A 12,367-nucleotide genomic window follows, 5' to 3' on the forward strand; every position below is an offset into this window, starting at 1 on the left:
AATCCCTTTTCCTATAAACCCTAGTTTCATGTTTTTCTTCAAGAAAAAAGTGTTTTTATTCTTTCTCTAAGTCTTTTCTTTTTCTAAGTATTTATCTTTCTCTAAGTATTCTCTTAAGTATTATCTTTCTCTAAGTATTTTTAATTTTCCCCCTGCCAAACTCTTAAACTCAGAATCCCACTGGGGGCTCAGGCATTTCAAATGACACACTCCAAATGTACTAATATGCTTCTCTCACTAGCCTCCCCACAGGGTGAGGAAAGCCATAATGATAGAGATTATGGTTCCTCAGCTTCCCTTGGGTTAAGGAACTTCTGAAATATTTTAGCACATGTGATGCTTTTCTCCAGCTCCTCTTCATAGCGGGTTGCACTGCAAAGCATGTCTGGTGAAGATAGCTCCTAAAAGTTTAGGTCTAAGTGCTTACTGAAATTTATTCAAACCATTAATTTAATTATAAAATGTTTTTTCTCCCACACTTGTTTTTCTGTCATGAGAAATCTCATTTACAACATCTTCTCAAATGCAGTGTCATTACTTAGATGGTGAACTTCAAGGATTTTTATTCTGTTTAATACAGCTCTGTGGATCCCTGGTTGATTTGTGGGTGATAGTGGCATATGTAGTATCTCTTCCTGCCTTGATGAGATCTGGAGACACTGGATGAGATGTGGGGGAATAACAGAGACCAGATGAAGTCTCTTGAACCTTCATGTTTGATTCAAATCATAAAATGGCAAATAATAAGTTTAGCTGAAGGCAATTCACCTAGCTGTTACCTGGCAAATCCTAAAAATCTCTTCCTTGTCCACATTTGTCTTCCTCTGTTTAGTGCTGCTTCTTCCTTGTCATTTTCTATTCTAGTGGAGAATTAAAAAAGCAAAGAACTGCGAATTTCTGGGTATATATGATCAGTTCTGCATTTCCAGGCAGTGTCCCCACCTACCTCCTCCTCTCACTTTTGATGGTGCTGTCGCATCACAGGGTGTCTGCTCCTTTTTGTTACAGTTCTCTTGTGAAAACAAGAGGTTCAGTTTTAATCCAGTTGCTGCAGAAGCCTGAAATCACAGCATGAGGCAGTACTCTTTTATGTGCTAGATCTTAAGTCTGTTAAATTGGACTGCAGTATATAGAGCTGATTCACATAATTGCTTGTAAACTTGCAGTAGCAATCAGCACCACTATCTGTGTTGTCATCGTGTAGACTGCACAGCAGTTTTAAAAAAACCCCAAACCTCAACACCCATGATATGTGAGTCACGCATCACTGCGTTTTCCTAGCCTGAAGTCTGGAGGCACAGGATATATTTCACTTCTCTTCTGTTTTTCTTTCTAGGACAGACTTCTGCGTACACAAAGACGAGCCTTGTGACACTGTGGGTAAGTCAAAGAAGCAGGGGAGAGTATTTTGATAGCCAACTCTAGGCTAAGAGGAGTGTTCTGGGCAATCTTTCATTCCTTGGTTTGCTGTATTGTTGCTTTTGCTGTTCTGTTTACTCCTGTGATGAAAATACAGGTTAGTTGAGCAGGGTCTAACTATAAATATGCCATTAAATATTAACCTCTTCTAAGCACCAGAGGTCTCTGAGTTCAGGAAGTAATCTGAAGTATTTCTACTTCTTTGGACCATGTGTAGAAATAGATAATTGGAAATTAAGAAACTGTCTTTTGGTGTGTCTCTATAACACTCTTTTCAGTGTGCTCTCACCTTAAACAAGAATTTGCAAACTAATTGATGTATTTCCAATGGTAAGAACCTGTGTAACACTCCCAGATCAAGCTGGCACTCAGACACCGGAGAAGAATACCTCATTGTACGAAAGCCAAGTTAAATCTTCTTTTCTGCCTCCTACTCCTCCTACTTCCTAACTGCCCTTAATCTTATTCAGACTCTGGATACACAGGGTTCTTATATCCTACACATTAAATACTTTGTTTATTTATTTATTTATTTAACTTAGGTAGCAGTAACCTTCTCTGTATCTGTTCTCTTGGGGTTTTTTTTAATCGCCACAGTAGCAGCAGTGTTTGGATGCATAGCTCAACGTCCTCTCTATGATGATTGCATGATTTTTTAGACTTGCCTCAAAATCAAGTGGCCCCTTATCCTACACTCTGTGTAAACTTGGAATGGATCCTGGTTTTCAGCTGATCTTGCACGGCAGTGTTGAGAGAGACACTTGCAGACTAGGGGTTGCTGAGCTGCCATTAGCGGGTGAAGAAGACCATGGGGGAAAGTGCCTTCAGCAGGAGCTCCGAAACTACCTACAGAAGTCTCATCTCAGAATGCAGGTCCTTCCCTCTCTCAGTTGTGAAGACTGATCAAGTGAAAGGAGGAAATACAGAGCTGAAAAATACATACATTTACTTTTCAAACATGAGCAAGGGCTAGCCTCTACATCCAAGTTTCTTTCCAGTCAGAATCCCTCACACACTGCATTTATTCTGTGTCCAATGGCAAACACACTTCCACTGGGGAAGGTTTCTATACTGTGTACCTGTATCTGGAGGTGGCTGTGGTAAGATATGATACTGAAGTTAAAAAAAATATAAAAATTTAAAAAATCAAGAGAAGCTGATGGAAGACACATGCTAACTAAGGTCAGAGCTCTTTGCGTTTTTAAAGACAGTACTGTTGAAGGTCTCTATTCAGGGAATAGTATTACCATAGACAGCATGACTAAGGAAATATTTTTATGACTTCTGTTCTTACAATACCCAGGTACTTGTGCTGTGACTTGCTGCAGGCTGTGGCTACAGTGGAGAAAGTGGAAGATCAGCGCAGTAAAGATTAAACTCATTTGTTACTCTTGCCAGCATAGTTTTTCCAAGATATTTAGAAGGTGAATGTTCCTGGGACAAAACCACTCTGGCTTCTTTGCTCTCTTCAATCCTACTCTTTCTTCCTCTTCCCCTGATGGTTTCATTATGTGGCAGCAAAGTACTAGTGTCTTCACTTACACATTTTCTATGCCCCACTGTTTCTGCTGTCTGAACCCAGAGGCACTGTGCCTTATCCCTGAGTACAGATGAAATCCTCCATCATGTGATACCATCTTTTCTTAAATACTGTTGAAATAAGTAAATATTTTGATAACATCCATTTTCAAGCATTATTGTCTGTACCCAAATTGGTGAGTTACTGCAGTTGTTTCAGATCATCTGCAATTTAAGCCCTTATCTCTGTGTTGTATACACTGGCAGCATATTTTGAAAGTTTTCTTCAAAACTATAAAATGAGGAACTATTCTGGTAGGGGTGCCATCTGAAGGAAGTCCACTCAAGTTTATATCACACTCTGATATGTTTTTTGTCCCTGCCTTGAGAAATACTTCTTATGCTTAATGACTGGAGGTAGAGCCTGAAGAAGATAACCAATTCCTCTGGTCATCAGCTTGCTAAGGAGTAAGGCAATGGTGAAGTATGAAATTGAAATGCTGGATTTTGAGGGATTCCTATTCATAAAACAGATATTTCATGTTTGAGTTCTTATGTGTGTTCTAAATCTGTAGGATAGCATCTGATAATTATGTGTCTGATGCCCTGGATATATCATATACTTGTGATTTATTTTACTTATGATCATTGTCTCTGCCTCCTGTGGATGGATATAGCACTGTATTAGCTTCATTCTTCTTTCTCTGCCAAAGGTATTGTATCAGTAGTATAACTATGTAATTTTTCTTTATTGATGAAATTTAGCCCATATGTACTCCATTCATATTACAGATGTTAGACCAAAAGGGAATTTGGCCTTGGAGTGTCATTTGCATATGTGTGACAGCAGAGGAAGGATAAATTAAGGAATGTACTTCTGTGCCATGCAACTTTGAGAAAGTGGTTAGTGTTGGTAGTGCTAAGTTTTAACATTCTTGTTTTTCTCCTTAGTCAGAATATGAAAAAATAGGTGTCAGTTTTAGAGAAGTATGTTTTTAATAGTCATTGTTCCATACTCTGTATATCTATATGGGTTATGTAAATAGCAGTGCAACAGTCGAAGTAGGCGGATGCCTGCTGGTGTACCATACTGGTTTATGAAGGATTCTGTTGATGTTTGAGACATCTCTGTTGTTGCCAGATTCCTATTCCTCACTCCAGCTCCCAGATAGTCCCCTCCAAATCAGCAAGACTGCCTGTGAAAGCAAAAGTTAGTCCAAAGAGTGACGTTGCATTTGGTTTTGACAGGGATGCTGAGGTTGTAGCACTCCCAAAGTTCTCTAGAACAGCAACTTGCTTTCATTTCTTGTCTTATACTTTGCTTTAATATATGAAGAACATGGTCTCAGCAGATGTATGTATGTTTTTAAACCTACTTATGGATGAAGCTGGCCATTGCAATATATGCTGTCATGCTGTAAAGGAAGAAACATCCTTCTGGTAATCAGGCACTCTCCTGAATTAGGAGGCTGAGCCTACTGCTCTATATAAGGCAGAGAATCTGGACTCTAGACTCCTGATTTCTATTCCCAGCTCTGGCATTGACTCATTGTGTGACATTTGGCAAGTTGCTTACATTCTGAATGCTTTTGTCTACCTCTATGAAATGAGGATTTTGACTGCAAAGCTATAGGAGATTGCACAGCTTAAGAAGTTCTCATATAAAGCAGCATGATGTATGATGTATATGATGCAATACAGGTCCAGAATCTAATGTTGCTTAGTCATGTTTAAGAGACTATAAAGAATCTATCAGATTGTGTGTACTGAAATAAGAGGATTCGGAGCGCTGTAGGTAACAGGTTTTTTAGTGACAGTGCCTTGATTTTCTTTACATTGTGACAAATATGGAAGCAAAACTTTCCCTGGTGGAAGTATTGAGGCACAGCTGTTGTTCGGAAGTGGGATTATGAAGTTTAAATAGCTTATAAGAGGTGTTCATTTGTGCTCAAACAGATCCATATTGAAAAACCTGTCTGGAATCTTTGCCTGCCATGCAGACACAGAGAGAAAACAGCAGCAGGAGGTTTGTATTTGTATTCTGGCAGGGGCCCCTCACTGAAACCAGTTGCTCTGGGGACTTCGTTCAAATTTTCTTGGCCTAGCTGCCAAGGTAGTGTGGAAGGTTACATAATGGCTGAAACAAGCTCAAAAATGGTGAAAATATGTAGGTATGTCTTTGTGGGGTGATACCCCACTGGCTGCATCAAGAAACAGAACCACATTTGTTTAAAAAATACTTTGTTAATGCTTATTGCCCTGCTTGGTTGTGTAAGTCAGCCCTAAGAACGAATGAATTAAAAAGGAGGTAGACGGAAGGAAAACAATATGCCTGTGTGCACTACATCTGCAACGACTGTGTTTCAACAGCCTCGGTGGTGGGACCTCCGCCACGCTCTGCAGTTGGAGCACGGAAGGTTGGCTTTGTGCGACACAACCTTGTCACACACCAGTCAAAATTTGCAGTTTGCTGCTGCTTCAAGCTCATCTCTCGTGATGTGACACTAACCAGATCTGCCGTTTCCTGCAGAAAAATCTTAGTTCCAATTGAGCTGCCTCTAAGCCAGCCAAATTGAGAGTTTAATGTCTAGCTATTAATATCAGGCTGCAGCTTGGAGCCTTGCACGTTGTCAGAATCCAACCTTTCTGTGACATAAGCAGATTGAGAATGCCCCTTTCGTTCAATATTTCCACTGCTAGTGCCAAATAAGCAGCTTTACGGTTAGTTAGGAATGATCCTGCATATTTCAAGGCAAAGCTTGGCCTTGATTCCTCAGTGTACATGTTACCCCAGATCCAAGCTGAAGCTTCCCTGTATTCAGCTAATAATAAAAGTGGGGGCAGTGTGGAATTGGGAAATGGAAAATGAGAATGTGTCTTAAATATCCTTAAATTGCCCTGGTTAAAAATGTCTTTACCTCTGCTGTAGTCACATGTGCTTTTCTGTGGCTTGATGTCGGGGAAAAGAAGCAGAGTGTGGTGTATGTACTGCAGATGGGCAGGTTTAGTTGAAGGAATAGCTGCCTGGAGAAAACTGAGCATCAGAGCGGAGGTGATTGAGAAACATAGCTTTCCAGACTGTTTCCACAAGTGAATCAATATTTTGTGAAAAACATTCCCATCTCCTGGCTGCCTTTAATTAAAGGGCTCAAAGATAATTTACTTAGAGTCCTGAAGATTATAAACCCTTCCATAATCTCTGTTCTTTTTCTTGAGTCTTCCAAACACTGCTATGTGAATGGGGAAATTGGGTTTTGGTTTTGCCACTGCACTGCTGTGTGACTGCACAAGATGACATCCTTCTGGTGTACCAGTGTGTTCATATCTTAGTCCTTTCCTTCTTTCAGAAGTGTTTAGAGAGCTATGGGTGAAAAGGGCTACCAGAGAGCACTGCATGTTATGATGCTATTAGCCAATTTTCCTCCCTTTGTAGCTACATCCTGCTTTCTTCTTATGAGTTTATCATAGTAAAGTGTTCAAAATATGCCCAGATTTTGCAAATGAGACATTTGGTCTGCACCTCCAAGTAGATTTCATCCTCTTTTTTTTTTTTTTTTTCATTCCATGTGAAACAAATGAATAAAGGACTGCACATTTTTACCTTTTTCTTGGCCATTTGCTTGTGCAGTCAGGTGGCCTCTTGTCCACAGCAAGTAACAGTTCTGGTCAGTCCTGCCTGTATTCTGTACTGTTCATTTAAATCTTCCTCCCTATGTAATATTGATTCCAGTCCCTTAACAGTGTCACAACAGAGAATTAATCCCCAAGGAAAGGGAAAAGACTAGCTGGTTTGCTGTGAGTGGAAAAGAAAAGGAATTCTCACATTAAAAACATTTTCCATAGTGGTTCGTGTTGAATGTTTCTGTATATTCCAGGGCGGGTTTTTATTTGATGCCAGAATAAATAGAAATACCTGCTGCTTAAAACAATTCATTAGAGAAGCTGTTCTTGCCTTTAGCAAAAGCCTTGCTGGGACTGTCCTTCAGACCAAAATCAAACACACTTTAATGCATTAAAATGAACATCCTGTAGGTTAAAATGTCCCTTAAAGAAACACTGTCAAGTTGATTTGGTGTTTGTGACAGAAAGGGACCTTGCAGCACTGCAAATTTTTGTGTCATTTGTGGCTGTGTAGGGCAGTGGAGAGTCAGGCTGCTGGCTTTATGAAACCAAAGGGAGCCATAGTAGTGCAGTGGAAGACTTTTTCCCTTGCCTTTTGGTTGCTAGGGAATAAATGCTTAGCTGCACAACCCAGACAGTGCAGAACTGTGCTAGTGGGCATATTCATCACTACAATCTCTCAGGCCACACCCTACCCACAACGGCCTTCCAATTTCTTTTCACCAGCTAGCAATCTCTCATCTTCCAAATTCCCACTAAAAATTTGTGTGCCAAGTGAGTGTAATATAAGATTGCATATATTTTAATAGAAGCACTGGGATGAGCACAGCCACTCAAGTAATCAGGAATTCCTGCCTCTGTAACCCTTGCTCTTCCTCACTTCAGTGTCCTGTGTGTGTTTTTCCTTCTTGTTTCAGGGACATGGCTTCAGCCAGGCTGGTTCACATGTGCACAGCTGTTCTCAGGCTCACAGCTAAAGGCCAGAGGAAAATCCTGCTTACACTGGACTCAGTGAGAGTTTTATTAGTGATTTCAGTGGGGTCAGGATCCTGGTCCTGTTCTTATATGTTGTCTGAGACATGCAACCCTTCTCTGGGCCTCTGTCAAAAAAAATGGTTGAGTGTTTTTTCTAGAGAGACTAGTTAGTTTGAGGTACCCGAGACATCTTTGGAAAGCCTGATATCCTGAGGATGGTCCTTTGTACCTTCTGAAAATCAGTTGATGTGTCTATTAAGCTATTTGAGCATTCAAATTCACTGAAATATTTTAAAACTTTGCAAAACAATAGTCTGTGAGGGCTAGAAAAGAAAACCCAGTAGAAACCACAGTGAAGCTGACCTGTCTGCTTTTGGAAAGACAAGTAAAATAGAAAATACAAAGGCCATATATACACAATCTATTCCCCTTCATCCAGCCTGTAAAAAAAAATAAAAAAGCTGGCCAAACCACTTGTAACAGATGACCTGTTTATTGTTAAATACATCAACTTTCTCATTGATTTATATGAAAACTTAAAATGTGTGGAGTGTAGTTGATGGAGTGAAGTGCTGACGCTATTTTAGAGAGACAATTTCTGGTTTTATTGTTACAGAAAGTAGAGCATTTGAATTTCATTTGCTTTTGTGTTTGTTTTGCATCTCAGTAGTCTTGTTTAGGTTTCCCTTATTCATTCCATATACTAAGGGCAGTGGTGGATTCTTGGTCTCCTTGGCTGAAAAATTACTGTCTTTCTGGAAGAGACATAGTAGCCAAACACAAGATACTGTCCTCAGTTCAGAGCTTTTATATGGTCCCATTACAAGGTCTTTTTGTAGAAAAGAGGTGACCAATCAGTCTGTTCTGTTCTTAAATTTTATTAATCTGTGAGTGCTAGCTATCGCCTGAATTTCTCATTATCTCAACTTTTTTCTTCATCTCTGCTGTTTCATGTCTTGGGGCAAGAATTAACTTGCATAATTAAAACAAATTAAAGCATTTAGTGGAGGGAGGGTTAGTGACAGATTTTCTGTACGTTTGTCATTATTCCCTCTTCCATGTGTTTCCAGTCCCTAGCTCTGAAGTATCACAAACCCTCAGTTGCTGTCAGGATCAACCCCCTTCCCTTGCCTTTTTGCCTGTTTCTCTTTGGTGGTAGTTCAGAGCTCTTAGAAGCTCTTGCTCAATTTCATTCCTTCATCTTCTCTTTGTTCAGCTGGGCCTGGACACCAAGATCCTGCTCTCCCCAGAGAGGCCTGGATGGTCTGTCTTCCATCATGCTAACCGCATGGCGTGCCCACTGAGGTCATGGAATTTCCCTACGTTTACTACACTTTGTTCTTCATAAACCTCCAGCAGTTCCTTATTATTTCTCCTCCATACATCATTCTCCTTTTGTAGCCCCAAAATGTGTTTTGAGCACTTTTATTTTCCACTTTTTTCTGTCACTTCAAGCACTTTTATCTGTCTGTCTTCTTAGTAAGCACCCATCCCACAAGATAAAACAATAGACATTACAGTGGTGGTGTATGTTGGAAGCTACCTTGTTTTCAATAGTTTGGAACTAAACACTGTCTGCAGGGAGGAATAACACACTTCCTGCTCTGTACCTGGCCTTTCATTTCCTCCACCATCAAACTGGTATTGGTAATTAACGCTCATGGATATTTAAGCCTGCTTGCTGAAATACATACACAGTCTTTGTCAACTGTAAGGCAGCATGTTCAAAATCTTCTCATCAGCTTACCACCCTGCTTTTGTTTGTTAGTGAACTTAGCTGATCTTAAATCTCGATTTTCTTGTTGCTTACTCAAACCGTCCAGTCAGGCTTTATGCCAGAGCTTTTGTCCTCTTTATTGTGACTCGCTCCAAAGTTGGTGCAGGAAACTTAAGCTTATTTTAGCTTGAAAACTTTACTGTCTCCCATGGTTTCATTAATGGTTCGTGGTAATGTGTTTTGATAAAGGCAAGAGAACAACCGTCTAAAATGCTGTGGAAAGGAATCATAATATTCCTTTACCAGGCAACATATTTCCGAGTAAATATCCTTCGTGCCATCACATCTCACCTTGTACAAGGTGGGTGCTGGTTACTATTTGAATGAAAGATTTCTTGTAGCCAGTGAGTTTTTTTAAGATTTGTGTTATGGTACCTTCTCATCAGGCATCTAGGACTCCAAACCAAATCCTAGCCTAATGTCAAATTGTGTAGCTAAGTTCCTTTCTGTTGCCTTTATTAAAAGGAGTATGTCATGAGGCAAAATATTTGTCATGACTTTGTTGATATTTATTCTGATACTCTGACTTGATTCTTTCATTTCAGCTCCATGTCATAACTCACTTTATGTGTTAAATCATTGTGCAGTTTGACTGGTACGGGTGCAAACATGTACTGCATTCCACTCCAGGGCCATTTATGTCTGTGTGAAATTATATAGACATGTACACAAAACACCTGGGAATTTCAGTCTCCTAGCTTCAAGGGCAGATACCTGCATGAGATGTTTCCTTCCCCATCTTTATACCCCTCACCCCCTTCCTATGGGGCTTTGACATGCAATCATGGTGGGGAGAAGGACTCATTATTGCCGTTCTAATTAACAGTTCCCAATGAATTTATGCGATAGCATCCTTCAGAAGCGATTCAGTAGATATTCCTGCTAGCATGGAGTAAAAAATGATCAGAAACATATTTTTTTTAATGTTTCTTTTTCTTCTGTGCGACAGTTTTATGTTTTTGGTTCACCTGAATATACTTCTGAATTACAGTTTTATCTCCTAGACAGTTTTCTGCCTTGATTATTTTCTAAATTAGAGATGGTTTGTGGGACACTGCCTGAGAACAAAGGCTTTGCTTATGGCTAAATACCATTTAATCACAATTTAAAGAAACTGCTGTTGTTTATCTCTGAAAGTGGTCATTGTGTTTGCAAACAGACAAGCTGAAGGCAGAAGCCTAATTGATGTCCAGCTAAGCACACACTGCCAAACAACTGTCAAGAAAAGCTCTGGAACTGCTCCGTGCTACTGTGTGTGTGAAGCTAAAAAGCCTTTGAGGCAGACATGAGCAGAAAAATCTCATTATATTAGCTCTCTAGACAGACCATTTCTGTCTTTTGCTGTTGTCTCTTGCCTCATCCATGTAAATGGAGACTTGCAAATTGCAGATTTTACATGCTTTCTGCACTGCTTCACCAGCTTCACACCCCAGCTTCATCACTTCCCCTTGCTGAGGATTTGTTTCTCTGGGGGATTCTCGCAAGAATGAACATAAACCAAATCATCTCTTCTGCTTTCATAGCTCATCCTGCTTCCTCCTTTCTCTCTTACAATATAAGGCTGTGGAAAGAGAAATAAAGTTTGTTTTCTACAGTGTCAAACCTGCTGTCAGTATGCTATAAATAACCCATTGCTTGCTATTGTTGTCTGTGCTAGAAATGCCAACCCAAGATTCTCTGCAACAGAAAGCAGGATTTTCTACTATGACATGCGTCAGACCAGGTGGACAGGGAGAACATGGAAGTCATAAAAGCGTTTGCTCATTGTTTCTTATGCAGGAGAAGGGAACAGATTTTGCATGTCCTGACTTCCAACCCAATGCCTTACTGGTTCGTTCACGGTGCCTTCCTGATAGACCTGTGCCATTAAACAGTAGACTGAGGGGTTGGGTTTTTTCATTTTATTTGTAAAAAAGAATTTCTTGAAAGAAGGAAATGAATTTGTAAATAGAGCTTTTCTTCAGTAAAATTCAGAGCTCTTTACCAAAGAGATCAGAACTGTTATCCCCATTGTACTGAGTGAGGAAATGAAGCCTCGAGATGTGAAGGGATACGCCAAAGGACAGAGCTGGCTGGGGGCTAAGCCACAGTCTTAGTCCAGGCCCCTCAGCTGGAGGCAATGCTACCTCTTCTCAGGCCTTCCCACTGGAAGCTCAGCTTCTTTGGGCAGCAGCCAGTTCTTCAGGTCAGTAAAATAATGATGCAACCCTTCAACAGGCCAGAGGTTTGTGTTTCTTCTTTCCACTGCCTGGGTCTTTATTTTTACCTCTGTTTACATGTTCCAGCCTGGTCAGTTTGCTGCAGACTGCAGCCACATATCATTTAAGAAAGCTGATGCATTTATAATTGAGAAACCTCTGAGGTTTTTCTTCTCCTCCTGTCAGACATAGATGGCTTTTATCCAGTTGACTGCTTTACAGTGCCTTTATCCTTTGCTGGCTTGAAAACATTTCAGATAGTTTCTATTGTTTTATAGACCCTGTAGCTAAAAAACCAAGCTGTGTAAAAACATCTGTACATAGCTGTGCAACAGGCTACAGACATGTAGGGTAATAAGGCATGATTGCATTCATTGTAGCATTTGCTCCACTGGATAATCAAATAGAAGCATTCCAGTTGCACACAGGATATGTAAGAGTAAAGGAAGGAAATGAAGGACAGTTGCCTACTGTACTTTTACATTTCTTTTGTCTTGCAGCTGCCAAGACTAAATGCAATTTTGAGAGTAAGTTTTAAATAACATAGAGATGAGATTTTACTACTGATAACCAAGAAAACAGCACTGGGAAGTGTGCAGAAAACTACACCACCCCCACCCCCCCTAAGAAGGAAGCTTGATTTGCACTGATTTTCAGCTTTGGTTAACCATCTGGTAACATGACCTAGTATAATACCTAGCCTATCTTGCAGGGTGCCTGGTCCTGGAAGGATTTTGCTACACCACATGCACTCAATAGATTGAAAGTTAAATTATCCCCATTGTACTGAGTGAGGAAATGAAGCCTAGAGATGTGAAGGAATATGCCAAAGGACAGAGCTGGCTGAGGGCTAAGCATG

General features: G+C 40.2%; 1 protein-coding gene across 1 annotated transcript in view; it reads left to right on the top strand.

Moving 5' to 3' along the window:
* Window positions 1–12,367, top strand: part of ADAMTS17 (ADAM metallopeptidase with thrombospondin type 1 motif 17) — a 187,348-nt gene that overhangs the window by 35,480 nt on the left and 139,501 nt on the right. The window contains exon 6 of the mRNA XM_026856061.1: window positions 1,337–1,380. Coding sequence (XP_026711862.1) covers window positions 1,337–1,380 — 44 coding nt within the window. The remainder of the gene's footprint in view (window positions 1–1,336; window positions 1,381–12,367) is intronic.

This window comes from Athene cunicularia, assembly GCF_003259725.1.
Source record: "Athene cunicularia isolate RWA chromosome 10 unlocalized genomic scaffold, athCun1 chr10_part1, whole genome shotgun sequence".
Taxonomy (NCBI): domain Eukaryota; kingdom Metazoa; phylum Chordata; class Aves; order Strigiformes; family Strigidae; genus Athene; species Athene cunicularia.